We start from the raw sequence: 23,967 nt of genomic DNA, 5'->3' as shown, positions 1-23,967 counted from the left end.
TGTGTGTCATTTTGAGCAGAAATCAAACAATAATAGAAACAATCTGATAAGTGCTAATGTATACTTTTCATATAAAGTACATAAACATTAAAAAATATTGCATTAAAGCACAATACAAATTGTGTCAGATTGTCAACGCATGATACGCTTTTTACCGCCATAAAAATTAGCTTTTGTTGATTTTTTCGAAACGTACGCATGATAGTTAATCCTTAAGCATATAATTTCGTTCAACTCAATGTGGTTTATTGACTGATATATGTATCATCTTTGTGCTATGCTACAGTTAAATACATATTAATAGTTGACTATTGTAATTTTGGACTCTCAGTAAACATGCCGTATGTTGCCGTCTCCGTAATGTCATAATGGTAAGCTTGATTACTCTATGTTTTGGTATTAGTTTCATATTAAACGATTGCTAGATTATTGTACAGTATCAATTTTTATGTTTACACAAAATATTTTTTTTTTCGAAAACCGTGCATGACGATTTGCAATCACCCATATCGTTTTGTTTAGATTAATGATAATTTTCAGTTGGTATATATATATTTTTTGGACAATTTCTTTTGTCGCTAAATGCTAATAGATAATAATATTATAGAACTACCTAATTCTTAAAGTAAAGCCTTTCTTTAGAAGTTATCTTCTGCATTATGTTTCCAACTTTCTGTTACAATGTTTGGAGAAGAATCTTCTCACAAAAAGAAGTCAGAAAACATGAAATTTTGGTGTAGAAAATGTCAAAATCATATTTGTTTCTGACACACAAGCTTCGTAAGGTTTGGAAAAAGATAACCTTTGAAAGTATGTAATATGAGCAATAATAATTTTGGAGAAGAGATGTAGATTTGATTAGGGTAATTCATATGTAAACTATTTCGAGTGTTCTAAAAATGGCGCCCACGGACCACAGAACACCATTTTGTAGGCCAAAATAAAGCGAGAATGTTATATGATGGTATGCCCTCCGGGGCCTTCTTCAGAAGCTATGGGGAATCAAAATTTCACAATGTTACAACGTCTCAGGTTAACTTGCTTTATATATTGCTTTATTTTGACTTGTAGAATAATTCTCTGTGGTCCATGGGCGTCATTTTTAGAACTCCAGATATAACATTATCCATTTAAAATCTTGGAGCATTGCACAGGGAATTTCTGAAAGACTCGGGAACTAGAGCGCCTATGTTGTGGTTTCCAAGGGGAGCAAGTATAAGCGTCATTTCAAATATAGTTCCAATTTTGATCTAACTATTCTAAAAATTCTATTGGATTTTCGATATTCCGCAGTACAATTTCCTCTAGGGGGAATGATCGCCCCACCTTGCCCTCCATGATGGGCGCTCTTGCTCTGGAATATTATTCCTGCAAAGATAGAAATAAACATCTGGGAAATTTCTTGCGTAACATTTCTAACGTTTTTAATTAGATATTATTGGCCAATAAGATTGTGGTGTTCCTTAAAATTATATGAATAACTTTCTCTAATGTCACCTATATTTGTTATCTAAGTTTCATTCTTTGCAAGTTATCATGCCGAGAACTTAGAAATAAATTACTTTTATTCAAAGAGATTGTTTTTTTATCGAGGGGCGGCGATGGCTCAGTGGTACAGCGTTCACCTCTGGTGCATGGGGTCCTTGGTTCGATCCCACCTCGCTCCAAATAAGTTCATGGTGGACAAACACCGTGTACGTGGATTTCTCGGGGATCTTCCACTTTCTTCACTTCATCATTTCATTCATTTCTCATCATCACTGTCTCCTTTAGCCTACCAGGCATAACCGTGGAACGTAAAACTTAAAGATTTCACTTTTTTCGTTTTATTGAATAGCAACAGACACTAAAAATCCGAAATTTCTTCTGGTCATGGTTGTCGAATCAAAAGCAGAATTCTATACTGCTTAACTTTACGACCTTAGAACTTCGATTGCAAGCAATCTTCTTGTTTTGGAGGTAGCTGGGTAGTTTGTAGCCTAGGTTTATTCGAACCGACACAAAATAATTGCATATTCTAGAAAGTTTGGAACTAAAGTTACATCCGAGAAAGTTAAAAAAGAAAGAAAACATATATTGAATTCATGTATTTTAATGCTCGATGTGAAATCGATGAGAAATCTCTAACTGGTATTGCAAAGAATATGACAAGAAAAATGACCCAACTATACATAGTAAATAATTCAGTTTGAATTATACTAATAATAAAGCTATCGGTTACTTTAGATCTCGTATTTCTCCACCGAAACTTAACAGCACATACTTTTGTATTTTCACCCTTAACTTCTTGCGTTCCAGTGATATCCATGTGGATGTCATGTCATTTCCCTTCTTCAGTCCAAATGTTACACAGTATAAATGCATTTTATTAGTAATGTGAATACTATCCTCGCACTATAACTATTTCTCTTGCGCAGTAACTATGCCTTATATAACGGTCTAGACAATCTTTTAATAGTAATGAAAAGCTGTTATTACAGCACGCACATACGAATATGATACCTAGAACGCAAGGGGTTTAATAAATTGTGCAAGGTCCCTCACAAAAATCCTGGTGCTTTAGATACGTTTTAAGGCATTTATTTATTTCAGAAACCCGTTAAATTCACGTTTTGAAACTATGGAAAACGAAAAAAAAGAGCATTCTATCACTAATAATAAATTTTATCGTTCCACAAACAACTTGTTTGCGAATTGGATGTTGCCTGTAACTAGATTATAATAGTTATTCCGTAATTAATAAAACATTATACAAAAATTTCAGTTAACTGGTTTCTGCAATAAAACTAGTTGTGTCGGAAGAAAATGTTAAGTTTGCAAGCAAAATAACAATATTTGCAGTTGTATTCTGTTTCAAAAAGAAAAACAAAAATTGTTCTTAACTATACGTATGTATTTGGGTACCAAATGAAAAATCGGAACCAATAGTAACAATGGTAACCACGTTTTCAGTGTGCAACAAAAGACAACAGGATCCCCTTCTAAACTACTATGTATGTCTGTCTATCTTGAACTACTTACCTTCATATTCTCTGTCTACGTTGCACATGGCTTTTGTAGTTGAACACTGAAGGATGTCGTAGAAATCTTCATAACTTGTAGTGCAGCTTAGCTTAACCAGGTCATCATCTTTTTCGTATAGATAGGTACCTTTCCACAAGGATAAGCTTATTCTGAACTAAGTTAGTCAGTCGTTTAACTCGATCAGAAGAAACTACACGGATTTGTAGAAACACATTTTTGCAAAATGGAGTAAGAACTCCGTTGATTTTGTACATGAAAGTTTTTTTTCTTTTAAATGAGTGTCATTTTGGTTATGTAAAAGTATGTGCCTTGATTAATAAATCTTTTTATTGGAGAGGAATGAGAGCTCAAATCAAAAATCATATCAAGGACTGTATTGAATGTATGCGAATCAAACATAACTACCAGGCTGTACAAAAACCTATGCTCTCAATAACGCCAGAGAGACCACATTCGTTCTTATCTATCGATCTATATGGACCGTTACCACGAGCAGCTACCGGAGAAACTTATCTACTTACTACTATGGATATCTTTTCGCGCTATGTAGTAGCTTATCCTCTGCGTAGAGCAACTTCCACTGCTATCATAAATAAAATCTTGAACGTATACATTCCACATTGTGGTCCTATCGAACACATATTATGTGATAATGGTTCACAGTTCAAAAGTGATGTGTTTATTAAAGCAATGAACAAGGCTAACATTAAAATTCATTTCGTAACTCCGTACCATCCTAGCAGCTCTGTTGTAGAAAATGTGCATCGTAATTTTGGTATGTTGTTTCGACACTTTTGCAAAGATAAGCATGCCGAATGGATTAAGCATGTCAATCAAATCACGTATCTTTTGAATTATTCGATATCAGACACTTTAGGCGTGTCTCCTGCTAATGTACATAACGGTTCTGATTTGATTTTCCCTGTGGAACAACATTTTAATGTCAAGTTAGAAGATTCAACAATCGTAGATTCTTCGAGTTTTGTGAATATGGTAAAAATTCGAAGACACAACAAATTTTTGAAACGTAATTCTCAATTAGAGTCTTTACAAGAAGGAAAATATCGGATCAAGATCAATGACTTAGTTTTTGTTAAACAACATCCACAAAGTAATGCGTTGTTAAAGAAGATTTATAAATTTTGTGACATTTTCTCAGGTCCTTACTTATGTTTCAAGGAAATAAACCCTAAAGTTTTTGAATTGTTGAACGCTAAAACGGGTTCGTAACTTCGGTAAAACGGGCTATGGACTTCGTAATATAGATGAGTTGAAGGTTTGGAGACCTACCCAGTATACAAGAGAAAAATGGATGTGTCTAGTGAAAAGATTAGTTACACCTGACCTCCTTGCTCAAATTAATAAGAATGAAGGAGACTAAAAGAAAAAAAAGGGGACTTCTGTTTGTGTAAAAATAAGTTTATTTTCTTCTTTTTGCTCGTCCGAACGTAGGTTACATTTAATTTTTGATTTTTACTTAATTTAATTTTCTTTAATTCTCATTAACCAATGATAATTTCCAAATGATTTTTTTTAATTCTGTCTTGTTGATGTGAAGAATTATAAGTCGATTCATAATTGATTAAACACAAAGGCTATTTTTATTATATTGATTTGTGTTGAAACTTTTTGTCAAAGGTAAATGACAATGGAATGATGAATGTTTTAATATAAATGTATCTATATAAAATAATTGAACAAAATGATATATGAGGTGCGATCAAAATGTAAAGAATAGCACTACTCTTATGCCATCATTATAAACGGACCAGTAGTTCTTAAATATAAAAGCCAAGCTCGCTTGTAACTTTTATATTCAGTCCCATCATCGGGCGACATTTTATACAACGAGATACTTTGTATCGGTTGATAATTACTTGTATCTTGGGCAGAAAGTGCTTCTACACAAGCACTATACCTGATATAATGTTAACTAAAAATAACAAAAGAAGAATGTTTTAATATATGTAAGAAATATACATTATTATTGTATAGTTGGTTGCTATGTAGTTGTTTATAGATACTCAATGGACGTGTTTTGATCGCAAGTCAATTTATGTGAATATACGTTAAAGGAGTATCAACGAATAAATTATCTAATACTTATCCTGGACTTGTAATTTCAATATAAAAGGTGACAATACTAGTGAATATAATCACGGAAGATATTTTAAGGTGTAAACAATTATTGCCACTAAAGATTTACTTATATTATTGGCCGAACCAGGGTTGATGACTACCTTTGGTGAGTCGTTGTAACACATCACTGGCACCAGCATCACCTTTGTTTATGTTCACCCTACGTTTTAATTCTTTTACTTCTATCAATGTCTGCAAATATGTATCTTGCATGTCTTTTTTATCTAATCCATAGAATTAATTATGAATCTTATGTTTTGTTTCACCAATGGCTAAACTGCATTTACCTGGACAATGACACAAAACTTATGGCAATCCTCTCCAATGACGCACAGTGACCCGATGAATGACTACACTGTCGGGACCGTCGATCGGTTTTCCGACTCCTGTTCGAACACACTTCACTTTGCGACATCGAAACCAGCGTATTCGTGACTTGCAGAGCCTACAGGTTCTTCACATACCCATATCGACTCTGGTACTCACGGGTCAAGAAAGTAGGGAGCCAACAATGCATTGGGTGGAGATGCCTTTTTTCTATAGAATTCAAAAAATGACCAAAATGAATGCCCATTTTTATAGAGTTGACCAAAACGAAACTTAAATCACTGTGAAATTGCAGATGCTCTTCCGCCTCTTTCGGAACTAATTAAAGTTGTTGCTTACCTACGAAATTGGATCCCGACATCATCGATGATTATCAGTATGATGATTACTGATATGGATCATTTCACAACATCGCAGTTTCCACGGCACCATACTTCGTTGCAACTATACCTGTGGTATATTATTCGAAGGTATATTATTCCGCTCTTGCTTGAGACTTTCCAGAGGCCATTTACCATGTGAACCCGATGTTATGAAAGACATCGTTTGAAAATGCAGAAGCACAGTAACTTATGTTAATAACATCTGGCTTTTTAACGGGAATATTGTCGAACAGAATAGCATAGAAATAAGTTAGATATGGTATGCGTCGGTGGAAGATCAGTGACGTTTTGGCAGTATGACTTGAACCTTTGCTCTGGTAAAACTCTACATGCTGGGTACGCTGTATGTAATGCTTGTGTTTGGTGTGTGTGCACTGGAGATAGAACGTGCTCTTAGTAATAAGCACATTGATTTTGACATTGTATTCGACCTTACATACCTTAAGGACCTTTGTGACAAAATCTAGTATCAAGCATAAAACTTTTCGAGTAGTTTCCCTTGCACTGATGTACAAAGTTGAATTGGTTCTCTTCATGCACATCTCTTTAATAGTGGTCCAAACGCTTGCACAGTCACTTTGGTCATCTATGCTTCCAATGTATAGATGCATGCGTCTATTGTCATAACAAATTCCAGCTGGCTCCATCATTTTGTTCTTAACGCATACACGTTGACCTTGTACGTAGTTTGCAAATTCAATTTGTGATGGATTCGACGATTCACTGTTGAGTCCACCATATATAATCATTTGACTAAAACATGCTATGGTAACAAATTCTTAGTGGCCCCCATATCCCGGATCTTCTTTAGCACAAGTATAATGAATTTCACTGATTCCTCTTTGGATGTGATTCCATTGATAATGCGGACTGTGAAGGAGGCCATTGTAGTTAACGTACATTTATAACATTAACAGTGGCCTATCCTACCAGTAAGTCATTATTCCAACACTCTTCTACAATGCAGGACATGTTTAAGATCGCATGGAAAGAAAGGAACGACCTATCCGTCCAAACCGATTTTCTTGGTTTCATTTTGCCTACTACTGTTCTGTTCAACAGTTAAGAGACTGATACATATGTAGATACTGTTTAGTTGCTTTGTGAAAACTGCTTTGACAGGGGTAGTTCTCTGCACTTTATTTGGATGGAGACATATCAACCTCACCATACAACACTTTTTAATTCTTCTATGCTCTTTGCATATTTTTACAGGAAGTTAAAACTTTGTATCAAAGAATTATTAATTGAAGAATAAGTTTTGAAATTGCCCTCTTTACATTCGACATTTGATTTTCATAACCATTCTTATGCAAATATTTAGTAGGCCTATATGTTCAGAATTGAAGCGAGCTAGCTTTAAAACATAAATAGGTAACTTAGTGTTGTAAAGCGAGTATTGAAACCCAATTAGTTTTAAATAAGATAATGCTATAGGGTACATAAGTTTTTTTTTTATTTAAATTTGTAACTTTAACTTTGATATAAAGTTGAAACAAATAGTTAATGTTTTATGATCAGACATTTCTACTTGTGTTAAAATTATTAATATATTAGAAAGACGTCAGCAGAAAGAATCATTGTTTTATTGACAATATTTCTTACAATATTAATAGATTCGACACTGGACTGGGAGGCTTAACTTTATCCAATCAATTTATTATGTTATCTACAAAGCTACAATGTGAATCATTATCTGGCCTTGGTCCTACAACAATGACCTCGATGTCTCGCCTCAACAAAAACTACCAGAGCTGGTCGTTGTTTTCAAGACCATATAGTCTATCCGATAATGCGGTAAGATAACATTTATTAACTTTTGAATCTTCGTCTAGTACATTAAATGTAAAGAAAATATCCAAAAGTTTTGCTTGGTTGTGTTGATTTAACTGATAGTGCTGCTTATTTATATTTTACTTTCCCAGAACAATACATTAGAAACGAAACCTTTAGCTCTCTGTATACTGTGGCCTTAAGATATTTCCTATTAATTTCAGATAAATTATTCCGATAGTCGCTATGAATATTATTCGGCTCTAATTCAATTAGTTTTAATTGGCAAACAAGTAACCAGAACCAAGTAACCAGTTACAGTTTATTGTTTATCGAAAAATGTATACAATTACTTGTACTATCTCTTGTTATACTTCAATCCTTTACAAAAATAGTTCAAACTATATTTACACCACAATTAATTTCGATCGTATCCTCATTCTCAACAAATTTACTCTTGTAGTAGTGCAAATAACCCACAGATACTTCTGGTCCCTAATTCTATAACTTTAGATATGTGTTAAATTGAAATAATTGTTACAAATATAACTATTGAATTCCATAAAATTAAAAATAACTTCATATGACAATACTATGCGAAGTAATACGCCTGCATTTTATTTCTTTTTTTAAGGTTAGCTGTTTACTTATGTTTTTTTCTAAAAATAACTTTGATTTAGGTTTCGAGGCTGAAGGTGACAAGGTTGTTAATTAGAAAATTATTACTCGATAAAATCAAAATTAAATTTACTTAAATAAAAGACTAGAATAAGTAAATCCTAGTTATTGTTTATTTATTTATTTATTTGATAAAAGAATCTGACAAATTGTGATCATTACAATAGTACTATTTCTTGGCTCTCAGCTGTTTTTTACCGTGAGTATATAAGACACCTTAGATAATGTTTATTTCCCAGTATAATTTTTCTTCGATATTTCAATACTAAAACGCAGTAACATTAAAAAGAGTGAATTTTCTTTTTACAAACTGCACGATTGCCCATTTGAAGACGTTCAATTTGTTCTGTAGATAGACCGGTACTGGTCGAACCTGATAAAAGAACATTGATGCTTTTATAATGTGAAGTGTGTGTGAATCACCAGCTATCCAATCCTTCTTCAGCATCGCAAAATGTATTTTGTTTTCGAACTGTTTTTTAATACACGATCATATGGACATAGAATAATTTCATTTCATTTCATAGTAAAGTTGGTTGGAAACTTTTATTTGAGGTTGCGGGAATACGCTATTCCAAGTTAATCTCAAGAAAGACTGGATAATTATTTCAATTAATGTTAACAGAATTTCCAAAGTTAACATTGTGGAACTATCGTATATTAAAATACACAAATATTCATCTTGTTCATAGTTACATGTTTTAAATAATCTGGCACCTTCTTGAACGATCCGGAACACTCCTTTTTCGTCAGTCAAGCTAAATCAACGCAAAGAACATTTTTAGTTCTTGCAGTGTTCTCTGTGCAAGTAATTCTATTTAGTTATTCACACTCCAGAATAAACAGTTCTGTATCTTCTGATAGCAAATATAGTTTGAACATTTAATTTCCATAGAGTATTCGTTTATAAAATAAGAAAGAACTAGATCAATGAATTGAAAATTTGAACACTAGCAAGAAAAGAAGTCGCTTTGGACATTTTGTTTTGTGCTACTTAATTAGTTAAAGTTATGGAAAAACGACCTACTTACTATTAAGTCAGAATCTGTATGGAGCAATCAATTTCATTACTAAGAGTATTTCATCTACTGGCTTATTATCTTTGTTAGAACAATATACCATATAAAAGTGTTTCTTGTCTTTTCACACAATCTCTGAAAACGAGCAATATTATACTTTTTCTATAGTGAAGGTGAGAAAGCCGTATATTAATAAGTGTACAATAATCAAGGACTTTCATACCGTTTATGAGTGCACATATACCACATGTGGAATGTGAAGTGATTTGTGCGTGTTACATACTTTTTTCTTCTTGTGGAAACTATCAAATTCGAGTAGTATTTCTGTTTAATTTTGTATGGATGTTGGGTTTCAACGCTTTATCGCGTGCATGCACGTATATGAGCTATTCTATGAAGAGAGGTTGAGTTTTAATCCTCTCTGTATATCGTCCGAAATACTCAGAGTAAGTATCAAATAACTTGATAGCAATGGCAAATTCTCCATCAGACAGTACCCTAAACCAGATGTTATTCGTCTCTGTTGTGTGAAGATCACTCAGTAACTATATCAGTCTCAGCAACGTTATTTTTATTGCATGCTAACAGTATATTTATACCTTTACAACAGCTGGATTCAAAATAGTTTCTGTCATGGGTAGGGACTTGGCTACAGCCCTTGTAGACGGTTACAAGTTTTTATTTCTGTTCTGGATGGTCCAGTTAGAAGAACGACGTCGATCTTTTTTCTGAATGAGTAACTGTACATTCACACTGGAACTTTTCTGTATAAAGTTAGATTGATCTGCGAGTATCATTTAAAGAAAAGAAACCAGGAATTTAGTTTGCACGATAAATAATATTTTCACCTTAGCCCGGAAAGTGTTAGCTCAAAATAATGGCATCGTGACATAGTGTTTAGTTTGACAATATGGAAACAAGGCCTGATAGAATAGTACTAATTAAACGTAACTAAGCTTTTGATTAAGCACGATTTTAACCTATAGTGTACTCCACAAATGTCTAATTAGCGGCCCAAGGGAAACATGCAACCTTTGAGTCATTTTTATGCAGCCCTCAATACACCATGAGAAAATTTATATATAATATAATCTACTTATTTCTAAAATTGTAATGATTTCTTTTACATTCAATCATTCGTGAGTCTTCGAGCAAACATCAGCGCAGTTCTGCCATCTCAAATCAGGTGCAGAAAACCCTGAGCAAGTATCAATACACTTCTTGAAAATTTTACGGTAAGTTCCTGTTGAACATTATTTGGAGAGTTAGGTTCATTCCAGTGGTACAATCACTGCAGTTTAATCATTCAGTAAGTAGATTAATCAATATCTGAATCATTCTCATTCGTGAATTATGTCTCATTCAAAATCAAGTAATAGTAAATGAAGAATTCTCGATGAACATCGCAGGTTCCAAGAAGAGTGGAAACTGCAGGATTTTTAAAGTAAAGTAAATCTAAATTGTGTGCCTAGTGTGCAAATCCACCATCGGTGGTGTATCTAACCAATATAAGTATAAATATAATTAGATGGGGGATTAACGACGGAAGACAAGTTGAAAGAATTGAATTGAAGACTGAAGCAGCGATAGAGTATGTTTACTAAATTAGGTGAAAAGGACAAAGCTACGTTCCATGCAAGCTGTTTTATTGTAGATGATAGCTAAACATTCAAAATCTTTCACTGATGGTGATTTTACAAAATACTGTTTGGTCAAAGCTACTGAAGTAATCAACCCTGGATGTGTAAAGAGATTTCAAGCCATTTCACTGTCCCGCAACATGATCACTTAAAGAGTAGCATGACTAACGTCTAACCTGAATCATCAATTGAAATAAAAGCGTCAAGTTTTATTTCATATTCCATTGTATATGGTAAGAATAGGGATGTTGGTGGCATAGCTCAATTAGCAGTATTTCTTCGAGCTTGCGATGCAGAATTTCATGTTTTTGTGGAACGACTGGTCATTATACAGTTAATGACACTGCAACAGGAAAGGATATGTTCAGAGCTGTTTGCGAAGTTCCAGGAAACTACAAATTATCTCTGTTCAATCTTCAATGATTGCAAAAATAATGACTTCGTAGCACACTTACATAGCGAGATAAGTAAATCTTGCTAAATACATAGTTTCTATCACGCCCATTGCATTATGCATCAAGAGGTCATATGTTCAAAAGTGGAAAAAAATATGAAAATATGATAAAACCGGTAAATAAAACAAAATTCATATTTAATGGTTTAAATCAGCGACAGTTTTCTTCTTTCTTAGATCATTTAAAAAACAAATATTCTTGGCTTTTCTATTGCACGGAAATGAGCTGCCTATCCTGCACCACAGTTCTCGAAATGTTGTGCAGCTCTTTGAGAGAAGAAATTCTCCAAAACTTGGAAATCAAGGAATAAAAAAGCAGTTTGCTGACGAATCCTTTGCAGTCACAAGATCTTTTTTTCCATGGTTGATATTACGAAATATTTGTCACATGTGAAACTAGAACGAAAAGGTACAATTATGACGAACATCAATAATCAAGAAAAGCATCTGAATGAAACTTACTGTTGTGGGAGAAACAGTTGAAAAAAGAAAAATTTGATACACTTCTCAACCTGTGCTAACTACAAAACTTCTTTGTACAAAATATGTGCCGAAAAGCGTTTAAACATTGTATGTAAAGAAACGTTCCGAAATATAAGATCTATGGAAGATCAGCTCTCCATATTGTCTGCCCATTTTAAGCAACGTTGAAAAAGTGCTAGCTCATTTACATATGGAATTAATAGAAATTCAGTGCGCTTCAATTCTAAACCTAAAATTTAGTGGTGTTTGTCCTCGAATTTCATAAATACTTGTCTTTGTGATTTCCATTTCAGAAAATTTTCCGCTATATTTTTCCGGAAAATTTTCCGTTCTAAACAAATATCAGTGATCAAGTAACAACTCCTCATTAGCCACAAAAAATGATTAAATTCATGTATACCAATGTTAAAAAAGGTGAAAGATCGTTTAAAAAACATGAAAATTTTTATGGCTCGGAAAATTTCCAGTACTAAGTGAAACAATTTTTCATGAATTGAAATATTTTCTCTCGTGTAAGGAGAAATTGAAAAAACATTTTATGAGTGGGAAAATTTTCATCATTTTCAAGCAAAAAGTAGAACATTTTATGTTTCGGAAAGTTCTATTGTTCTGTAGAAATAAGTGAAAGGAATTTTCATGAATCGGAAAATTTTTATTACGATGTAGAAAAAAGTGGGAAAACCTTTCATAATCTTTTCAATTTTGAATATTATGTATAATGATATTAGGTGGCAGGACCGCGGTGGCCACAGTGGTAGAGCGTTCACCTCTGGTGCTTGGGATCCCGGGTTCGATCCTAGCCCCCGCCAAGGGAACTTTGTTGTGGACAAACACCGTGTGCGTGGGTTTTCCCAGGGTTCTCCCGTTTCTTCCCACTTTCTTCATTCCACCATTTCATTCGTCACTCATCATCACCGTCTCCTTTAGCCTAACCGGCATAAACGTGGGACGTAAAACTCAAATATTTCATTTCATTTTTTGATATTAGGTGGAAAATGTTCCATTATATTTAACTGCACATTGAGCTATAATATTGAATTCAAGAAGAGGAAAGATAGACAGCAATAAATTATAATCTTCCAATTAGCATTCGGAAACCGGAAAATTTTCTAATATTTCTAGTTGGCAAGTAAAACTTTACATATATCTTTCTCTCTTTCTCTCTCTCTCTCTCTCTCTCTCTCTCTCTGTGTGTGTGTGTGTGTGTGTGTGTGTGTGTGTAAAGTTCAGGAAACAAATCGAGTTCGTCGAGTACAAATATTCCATCCCGTTATTTAAAATGAAACAAGAAAGCGAAAAGAAACCTTTGTGAATATATCAATTACTTCAAAAACAGAAAGTTCCAGTATTTCTTCACATTTAGGCCTGCCTATGTAATGAAATAACTACATAAAAGTTCGGCATGAAGATTATTTTTGTAATAGAAAATGAGAAGAAATGCTTTGATTTTATTGTGTTTAAAGATATGAGAAAACTTAGTCCTAAGCGTATTAAACTGACGAAATATGATTTTGTGAGATGAGTAAAGAATACACTGAGAAAAATTCGTTCTGCGAACAGCAGTATATTGTATATACAAATATACGGAATTCTATTTTATACGGAATCCCATAATAACAATAACAAATGTAATCTACAACTATTATGCCACCAGCGGCTGAAATCTGTCTTCAACACTGATGGCCGGATGAAACCGTTCCCATCATTTTTTTAAAGCGATGTTTGAGATTTATGAAGTTGAAAAACAGTGCTGTGGAGAATCAAGGGAGCAAAGTTGCCTTCAGCATTGGGAGGCGGGCAGATTTGAGGCTCACTCTGGAGGTCATCAATTTCATCTCACTTTCTTTTGTGGCAATGGGACACAAATCATCACATTTCTCCCCAAAAAATATATTTGAAATCGGATTATTGGATGGAAAGTATCCCAATTCAAAGTTTGGGTGGGACATGTTTCCTCATCCCCCGCGATTTGCGCTAGTGTTTGGCACCTATCTTGTAAGTAATACGTAAATAATTAATATTTTTCTGACGAGAGTATATACTTTTTATTAAAATTATAATGAGTCGTAACAGTCTCATTAACTTAATTTTATCTTCATCACATGTTTTATTGGCAGAACGTCTGCTGAAGATAACGTTGAGTTATTCAAAAAATTGCGACTTCTTTTTCATATTAATAAATAAGCATATACTCTGGTCAGAAAAGTATTAATTATATACGTATTACTTACAAGATAGGTTCCAGAGCCAAGATAGATGAAGTTACATGTAAGTAATATGATTTAATCAAACACTCGTTTACGAAGTAATTTTAACTTTTTGTAATGAATTTATTTATATCACTTCTTTTATTACTTTAAATAAACGAGAAATGTTTTGAAAATAAAAGAGGAATTAACTTAGAGAAAATAATTAGCTAAATTAATATTTAAATATTTTTACAGATTTCACGAAATTCTGAGGGAGTTCATCCATTTTATATTTGCTACGAAGGTGACGGAAATGCACACGGAGTTTTGTTCTTAAACAGTGGTCCAATGGGTAAGTTTAAAGAGCTGTGTTACGATTAACACGTTAACTAATAATGTATTTGGAGCATAATTTCCGCAAAATTTTTCGTTTGTTAAACATCATGTTCTACAGAGAATATCAAGTCATTAATGGTTAATTTAATACTATTTCAAAGTTTTATAAATTTTATAACTTTTTTGTAGTATTCGATCACCGAAAGTTAAACTTATTATTGTACACGTTTATTTTCTCGTTTCTAAGTTTTGTTTTAAAATTTAGATTACTTTCAACGAAAGAAACTTACTGGTTTATAAAATCCACAAAAGTAAGTACCATATAGTCTTGGTGCTGAAAATGTCCATTAAATTGTAATCTAATCATCTTTCAAGTACTCTATTATTTTCAGATATTTGCATTATAAAAAATGTTGTTATAGGCTATTGTAAAAAAAAGTATTTTCACGAAAGAAACATTCATTTTGAACCTGACTGTAAAGAAACTTTAAAGTAAAGTGTATTCATAAAAATACTATCATATTTTAAAGTGGCATTACGTCACTTTAGATAATCATATTTTAAAATGAAATTGGTCACATTTTAAAGAAAAGCTCAAGTATTTTTATGCATGTGAACAATGAACAACAATGGACTACAATGTCGCAAATGAACGGGATCAAACATAGGAAAAGTAAATTCACTCATGTTTACCTTGTGCTCACTAATTGCTGAGTAGACTTGTGTTTACATGCTCACTAAATGGTTATTTCCACAACTGGAAGAAGAAGAAGGCAATGAATTTATTCTCCAATAAGATGGAGCACCTCCTCACTGACATCTACATGGGACATTTGAATGAATGTCCCTCAGGAAGGTGGATTGCACGAGCAGGTAATGATGATAATGTCTTCTACAAGTGGCCGTAGAAAGTCTCCTGACTTGCTGGTCTGTGACCTCTTTTTATAGGGTTAAGTAAAGGATTTTATCTTTATAGCCCCCATTGCTTGAAAATCTGCAAGAAGTGCAAGTTCGTATCAGTGCTGCCATCCCGTCCATTTCATTAGATATGTTGGAGCGTGTGTGGCGTGAACGGGAATATTTTCTTGATGTCTGCGTCGCCTCTCGCGGGGTCCACATTCAATGTCTATTAGATATAGTAAAAGATATTTGAGTTGTTCTTTCAAATGTGACCAATTTCATTTAAATACGATTATCCAAAGCAAGGTAATACTATTTTAAAGTATGATAGTATTTTTATGGACATGCTGTATATAGCAAATTGTTTATGATGCTATATGTATAAACATTCCTCGTATCAATGTTAGTAACGTGATGTAATAGTCATTCTGACCCTGCATCTATAGGAAGGGCAACAATTATTTATTATTATTGCAACCAAATTTTGCTATCATCATACTACTTATGTAGTTGTATTTCACTAATATCAAAACCATCATATCTAGAATTTTGTAAGTTTCCTCTCATCTTGCAACACACATACTCAAAGTACCCAACAGTAATATTTTAGAGAGCACAGAATTCGAGTTACTATCCAGAAATAGTCAGTATAATTACTTTAAAACTATTTGTGTTGAACTATACACTAATTGATGAAAGACGTATAGTATATAATGGTGGACAATTTATCATTCTAAATTTTTATAAGTTTTAAAGTAATGAATACAAAACTTGAAATTTTGTAAAAATACAAAACGCATTATTTGACATAAGCAATAATGCCACCAAATTAAGGGCGCAGACTACTAGAAATGATACTAAAGGTAATCATTTTTCTTTCACCCGTTTTTCGTAAGTGAAAAAAATAATGGAAGGCGACTTACCACAACAATAGATAATATTATTCTACACCAGAAAAAAACGAATTGTAGAATTTTGAGTGTTGTTATCCATAAAAATTACAGTGTGGCCAGAATATGAATTATCCAAGAATCTAATTTAAGGCAGCGACTAGAAAAACGAACTCAACGATAATTGATGACTTCTCATGTTGTCTTGGCTCCCTGTTAACTACTTTTTAAATATTTGTATTTATTTTGTAATAAACAGAAAGTTATTAAGAATACATTTTCTTTTTATACTTATATTTTAATATAGTTAAAAATAAAAATATGAGGAAAATTAAAATGAAAGGTTCTTCTATTGCAGTATGTATCGTGTAAAATTGTTTAACGAGTTACATAAAATAATCATGTTGATGAAATATTTCACAGCTCGTTGTAACCAAGCATCTACTTAAACTAGGAATCCACGTCTTATATAGTCGTATTGGTATAGTATTATCGGTTACTCAAAAGAAATCAAATATATAATAATAATCTCTTGTATCCTAACAGACTTAGAGCCTATTAAGTTTAACATTTAGTTTTATTTAAATGTTAATGCAACATTTTTTCCTTCAGAATTTACTACATTGCCACTGCCAGGATTAGTTTTCAAATCAATTGGTGGAATTATAGATGTAATAATGTTTCTTGGTCCCTCTCCCGAAGAAGTCATTATGCAATACAATGACTTAATTGGTAAGCCGAGTATTCCTCCCTATTGGAGCCTTGGATTACACATGTCTATATCAGGATATTCTTCTCTCCAGCATGTTACAGAAACTATACAAATTTTCAAGAGATACAACATTCCATTGGTACGTAAAGAAGTTTCATGTTTTTCATTTAATACAAGTATTAGCTTTCTGTTCCAAAGTACAGAATTCTAGAACAGATTTCACACTGTGACTAATAACCAACTCTTAATTATCTTCATGTGCATCATTTCTTCTGATTACCGGATTCAAAGAGCTGATTTCCTAAAATGCAAAACTAATGTATATTTTTGTTTCTGATGTGAACATTGTTTATATTGAAAATGAGAAGTAGATCAAAGTATGGTCGAAGGGACATATTGAAAGTAAAACGATAAAACGGCTTGGAAAGAAGGTTAAGTGCATATTTAAACCTATTTATTATTCGTTTCTTTTTCATATTAATACTGTTTTATGTTTTCTATGTATCTTCTGGGTGCAGTGTGCATGTCAAGAACGTCCATTGTTCACTGGATATATATATAGGTTGGCCGTTTGTTGTGGAATAATATTATGAGTCATGAAAGCAAAAAAAAAAAAAAAAAAAAAAAGTATATTTAAACTATGAGTCCATTCCGCTTTGTTTTTGAGATATCACTGAAAAGAACACTGTGTTTCGTACACATTGCTTTGAAAGAGAATATCTCCGGAACTAATGAAGATATCGCAGTCATTCAAAACCTGGTATATAGCATACGTAATACGCATTAGATATATTTTACATTAGTTACACTCACAGATCCAGTATGCCGGACAAAATTCCGGAATCCAAAAATTTTCACATTTGGATCGGGGTATCGAACCCTTACATCTCAGAATATTATGAGGAAAAACGAACAATTTCACCATCCAATGTACGCTATAATACATATCACGTAAACAGCAAAATTATGTTGTAATATGACTAGTATCGTAGGAAGTATAGCATAAAAATAAATGAATGAATTACTAAACTTTGAACCATTGCACCATTTGAAAATGTACTTTGTAGTGTATCAAAGGAAACGGAGGGTTGTAAAGTACATAGAATTAAATATCAAGTGTACTAACGCAATATTATTCAATGTGGAATGATATGACGAAACACTTGAAGACGCGTCACGTGCCGGAAGACCAACACGTGTACAAAATGAAGATCTTCACGCAGCAATAGAGGTGAACAATGACCAGACATGTAAGGAACTGGGACTACAATTCAGTGTGAGTGGAGAAACCATTCGGCAGCATCTCCATCAACTTAGGAAGCAATACAAGTTGGGTCGATGGGTCAAACATGATTTGACTCCGGGCCAGAAGGCAACACGAGCAACACCTGTGTTTCTTTGCTGTGTCATCTGAGGAAGGAGTCATTTCTGGACAGAGTGTTGACATGTGATGAGACGTGGATCCTGTACGAAGCTCCACGGGACCATTATCATTGGTTAGCATCTCGTGAACCGGTTCTAAAACAGCTGAAACCAGTAGTGCACCAGAAGAAGGTCATCCTGTGTATTTGGTGGACTGCACACAGCATCGTGCATCGGGAACTGCAACCAGCTGGTCAGAGCATCAATGGAACTGTGTACTGTCAGAAGCTGAGCCATGTTCAAGAAAAATTTAAACTCTGGAGTCAGCACTTCTGAATCGTAAGGGGGTCCTCCTGTTACAGGATAAGACAACGCTAAGCCCCTCGTGGCTAAGATGACCCGGGACACCATTCTACGCCTTGGATGGAAACACTACGCCCCCGGACATTGACCCTCTAATTATCACCTGTTCAATTCCTTGGACAATCATCTTAGAGGACGCCAGTTCAAATCCCTAGTAGAGGTGCAAAATACACTAGATACCTTTTCCTCTTTACGGCTCACCAAGTTGTACCGCGATGGAAGCCATAGCCTTCCAGAACGTTGGCAGAAGGCCTTCAATGCTGATGAGGACTATTTTTGATCTTCCAGTTACGTTTTAGGTGACATATCGATGTTCGAAAGTGGTGTGTGAAACAGCGACAGGACTTCCTTGGTTACCTTTATATTTAGAAACATGTTTCCATAAATATGGACGCTTAACTTGATAATCTATAGCTTCCTCTTCTTCTGTTGCCTCAGGAGGAAATTCTTCATTGACTTACTTTATGATTCCTCCTGTGTGTAAATTGGTTTCTCAGTTATATGCGTGGTTTCACTTTATGTGCGGGCCTTCCACCTGTATGTAGATAATTATGTATATTGACTTTGGTTAAGTGATGGCTTTTCTCATGCAATATTGCAGTTTCTCATGTATATGTTGGCTTTTCTCCAGGAGTAAAAGTGAGGGGGGCGAGGGGGATGTCATCCTCCCACTTCCATAAAATATCTCTGGCGTCCCTCCACTTTCTAAAAAAAAAATACAATGAGTAAAGTGAGTAGGAGGACAGTGTGACGTCATGCGTCCCCCTACCTTTTCAGATCCACTTTTACTCCTGCTTTTCTCATATGTATATTGGCGTTTCGCATGTCTATATTGCATTTTCCTCGCATGTGTATATTGGTTTCACTCTATGTGTGGACCTTCCACCTGTAAGTTTAAGGTAGATAGTTACACACGTTTCACATCCATTTATATGTAACAATAAATATAGAGAACTAAGTACTTTTATTTATAGTATTGCATTAATAACGGTATTCTATATAATTCCCTTCTCGTTTCGTAACATTCGCTTACAAAAATAGTTTTTTGGCTTTCTTTTATGCAAAGTCCTCAATATTTTTTTCATAATATGTTGATTGAGCAACCTTGTTTCATTAACTAATGTTGCCAAGTCTAAGAGCCTTTCCTGTCCCATGGACAGGGTTGGCAAAACCCATGGTTTTTATTAAAAAAAAAAAAAAGAAAGAAAGTTTGTTTTGTTGTTTAAACCCGGTTTGGGGGGTTTATACCAGGTTTTTTTGGTTTAAATAATTTGTTCTATGTGTTTATATCACATATGGAAGTTTGTTTCGCCTTGGTGTTATTATACAACAACCGGGTTTGCTGGAAGGGATTATATAAGCTTAAAGCGAAATCCAAACCGCTTGTCGGCTTATATCCGAGAGTTGTCCTCCATCTGAAATCGAAACTGGGATTAACTGGCGATATGTCCGCCGACTCACTCACGAAGGACTCCTGATAAAAATACGTTGTACTGATCTTTACATAAATTTACTTGTTAATATAATCGTCAAGAGTCATTTCAGAAGGACAAAAAGATAAACAGTTGCACAAGTGAAACCATTATACAGAATTACATATGGACAATTTCAAAATACTGCAGAGTACAGAATAACTAATTTAGTCCAAGTTAGTTTACTACGACCCTTATTAGTCCAAATTAAAGAATTACAACGACTTAATTTGTATATCAGTAAGAAAAGTGAATAAAGATACAAATTATTTGAGTCCACTTTGGTTCTGACCCATTTATACATAAATAGATGCCAAAGATACTTCTGATTAAATTCCTGTCGTGCTGCCCCCTCTCCCCCCAAAAAGTACGGCACTTCGATGTATTTTACCAACAGTAAACATTATCAAAACGAAACAATATTTAGAATTTTTCTTTGATTGCAATTGCATAACAATAATAACTATAAAAATCACAAAAGAAACATTCATAAACTTATAAAAAGAACAAAACTTGCTTTTGTAGCATAATCTCGTTGAGTACTGAATGGGGAATTTAAATCTGAATATAATACGAATAATATACGGGAGTGAAACGTGATAACCCACAAATGTGTGTTCATCAAGATTTTACGAACCCTTACACTTTTACGAACATTTTTCGTTTTTGGTTTAAACCAGTTGGTTTTTATGAAAAAAAAACATGGTTTAAACCACCTGGGTTTAAACCAATCAACCCTGGCCATGGATGAACATAAGTATGTTTTAATAAGTTTTAATTTGGTGAAACTTCTTTCACAAGTTGCCACTCTGCATGAAAGGATAAGAAAAATTCTAAGAGCCACTGAGACGTTTGGACAGTCACTTTGAAGGCCATTTTCGGTAATCATGTCGAGTATGTTCCGTGGGGTGGACCTCTTGAGATCCGGCAAGAATACAACTGCCTGGTCATTAAGACTCGCAATTTCTACACATAATTCTACAGCATTCAAATTGTCTTGATATTTCAAAGCGAGATCCGCACACGATTTTTTCAGGTCCTCCGAAGACATTTCACACAATGAGCTTCATCTGAGGAAGCCGAAGTCCTTGCTTACTTTTTTGAGCCTGTCCATTCTACTAAGGAGTTCCTCCCGTAAGAGGTCAAAAATTCTGGAGAAAGATTGTCTAAGGCAACGCTCTTCAGTAAACAGTCTTCCTTCATCCTCTCCTGACATTCTCTTCTTCAAGATGCACTTTTCTCTAACCTTCCACATCTATCAAACTAACAGGAGCCTTCACTTCCGACAGACATCTGTCAAATCCATAATCCTGAACCTGAAGCTTGTGTTCAAAAGATCAGATTAGAAATTAAGAGACATTTGCAAACTCAAATCCTTATTCTCAGTGTTTCTTCCAGACATGTTTCTAGGGGGCACTGCTCCCCCGGAGGAGACCAAAATAATACGTCTATAATATAACAATAAATAATATAGTACTTGGTGAAAATAATATGTGCCCCTCCAAATACTAAGTGTGCCCCCCAGGGAACATATTTTTTTTTAAAAGAAACACTGCTTCTTCTGCTTTTCTTCGTTAGCTCCATTTATTTCATGCAAAACTGAATCCCAAAATACTAAATTAATTACAAATATTAGATCTTTGATTGATTTCATTAAGTTTTTGGCAATTTGATTTGACTTCTAAATTAGAGGAAGTGGTTATAATTTCATCAAATGCTGCGAGAACATTTCCCAGCTCAGATTTCCTCCCACTTTCTTCATTCCACCAATCATCCCATCCTATACGGTCTTCCAAACTTCCCAGCGTTAATCTTGCCTCGAAATGGCACCCCCTACATGCTCTCAATCAGCTGCGCCCCGGGGCAAATGACCCGAATTGCCCCCCGTAGATCCGGCCTTGACTGAATGCTATGAAAAAGAATGATGGAGCTATAAGATAATAGTAGTATAAAAGGCAAAAGGATTAGATTATAGGCAAAGATTATAGATGCTAAGAAGGCTACTGAAGCTGAGGGTATTGCGAACAAACTGAAATCATTTGCAACTGTTTCATGCTAGATTGTTTTTAGTAAAATCTTGGGTATTACTAGTGGACTGAATAATTTTCTACAAGGAGAAGATATTACCCTAACAAACGCCCAGCTACTTATTTGTTCGGTTGTTGAAGCCATAAAATAACTTAGAACAGAGGAACATTCATTGTGTCTCTACACTGAAGGACAGGAGTTTGTCAAACAAAATGGTGTAGAATGTTTTAATCAACCAAAGAACAGAGAAAAGCGAGATAATAGTACTATAAAAGATTTTCTGGTTTCGGGTAGTGTTCCGAAGAAAAGAACACAGGGTTATACTGAAGAGAATTTTCGTACAGAACTCCTATATCCAGTGGTTGACAACATTGCGAACAAGTTTGACTGATGATTCTGTAAGGAAAATATATCTGTAATTTGTGGCATTCAAGCGTGTCATCCTAAATCAAAACTGTTCTTGATGAAGGAGGCAACGGAAGAGTCTGCTAAGCAATTCGAAACAGATTTTGATGAACATGAATCCATTGTTATAAAAAATATGTAGAATCTCTTATGAAGGAGAAAGAAATTACAAATATCTTGGACCTGCATGTTGCTCTGCCCAAGCCAATTTTCTTCCAACTATGAATTTGGTGGAAATAGCCTTGGCGCTATTTGTGTCATCAGCTTCTTGTGACTATTCTTTGAGCGTGCATAAAAGGTTCAAATCATATCTTAGTTGTAAGTCTGGTTAGGATAGAACATCAGCGTTAGCCGCACTTGAAATAGAACAAAAGATAGCCTCTAAACATGAAGAAGATAAAATTATTGATATATTCGCTAAGTTGTTGCATAGGCGTCACAGTTTGTGTTCAGCAAGTAATTTGTAAATACAGTGTGGCAAGACGTTGTCAGATGATGCAAGAACAACATAAGAAAGTAGTTTTGTAATTTTAGGCCAATATTTTACCAGTTATTATTTTATTATATATGTACTTCGTTGATTAGATTTTTTTATGTTCACGGAAGTTCAAGTAATTTTAGGCCTCTTGGATATTGATTTATGTTTGAGACGCACGGAAGACGTGAACGATTTTGTGAATAAAATGTATTACATTATAACAATTACGGTCACATGTATTGACCGATTACCATCAGTTCTGGCTGCTAACCGAGTACCCTAAAATTTACGGTATTAGTATTAACGTTATGGTAATAGGGTATCCATACGGCCTTTTTGTGGCCTATAACCATACATTTTTCAGTAATACTGTAAATTTTAGGGTAATAGGTTTGCAGCCAGAATTGACGGTAATTGGTCAGTAAATGTGACCGTAATTATTTACCGCATAATATATAAAGGAAGTCAAGATCTTTGAAAAACATGCTAAAGTTTGTGAATGCTTATTAAATGTACACGATAGTTAGTTTAAATTATATTCAAGTTTATTAGTCTAGTATATAATGTTTCTTCAACTATGTAGAATATTACATTTTAACACTAAAATATACGTCTTGATAGCCTGTGTGTTCAGTTTAGGTATCCTCATGGAACTCATAGCATTTTTTGAGTAGTGAACGTCTGTTACTATATTATTTGTAACTATTTTCTCAAGCTACAAAGTAGATAAAGGTACAAGGCAAAAAGGTATGTATAAATTTATCAAAAAGTATTTGTATTAAGTATTGCGTTTTATAATGTCCTTGCATAAGTAAACTTTACTAATAAATAATTTTTAAATAATTGTTTCATTATCGCATTTCACAGGAGAGGTTCACATTTCTAACCCCCGTAAGAGTAGTTAAAATTTAA

The 23,967-nt window shown here is 34.0% G+C and overlaps 1 protein-coding gene across 1 annotated transcript in view; it reads left to right on the top strand.

Moving 5' to 3' along the window:
* The first annotated feature begins 3,247 nt into the window (after positions 1-3,247).
* The window catches only part of LOC145672639 (sucrase-isomaltase, intestinal-like), an 89,204-nt gene continuing 68,484 nt past the window's right edge, over positions 3,248-23,967 (top strand). The window contains exons 1-4 of the mRNA XM_081741800.1: positions 3,248-3,252; positions 7,490-7,670; positions 14,365-14,461; positions 16,848-17,086. Of these exons, the coding sequence (XP_081597926.1) occupies positions 3,248-3,252; positions 7,490-7,670; positions 14,365-14,461; positions 16,848-17,086 (522 nt within the window). The remainder of the gene's footprint in view (positions 3,253-7,489; positions 7,671-14,364; positions 14,462-16,847; positions 17,087-23,967) is intronic.

The sequence above is a fragment of the Thermobia domestica genome, chromosome 16, assembly GCF_964235325.1.
Source record: "Thermobia domestica chromosome 16, izTheDome1.hap1.1, whole genome shotgun sequence".
Classification (NCBI taxonomy): domain Eukaryota; kingdom Metazoa; phylum Arthropoda; class Insecta; order Zygentoma; family Lepismatidae; genus Thermobia; species Thermobia domestica.
Note: the sequence above shows the minus strand (reverse complement) of the source record. Positions and strands in the feature narration are given on the sequence as shown.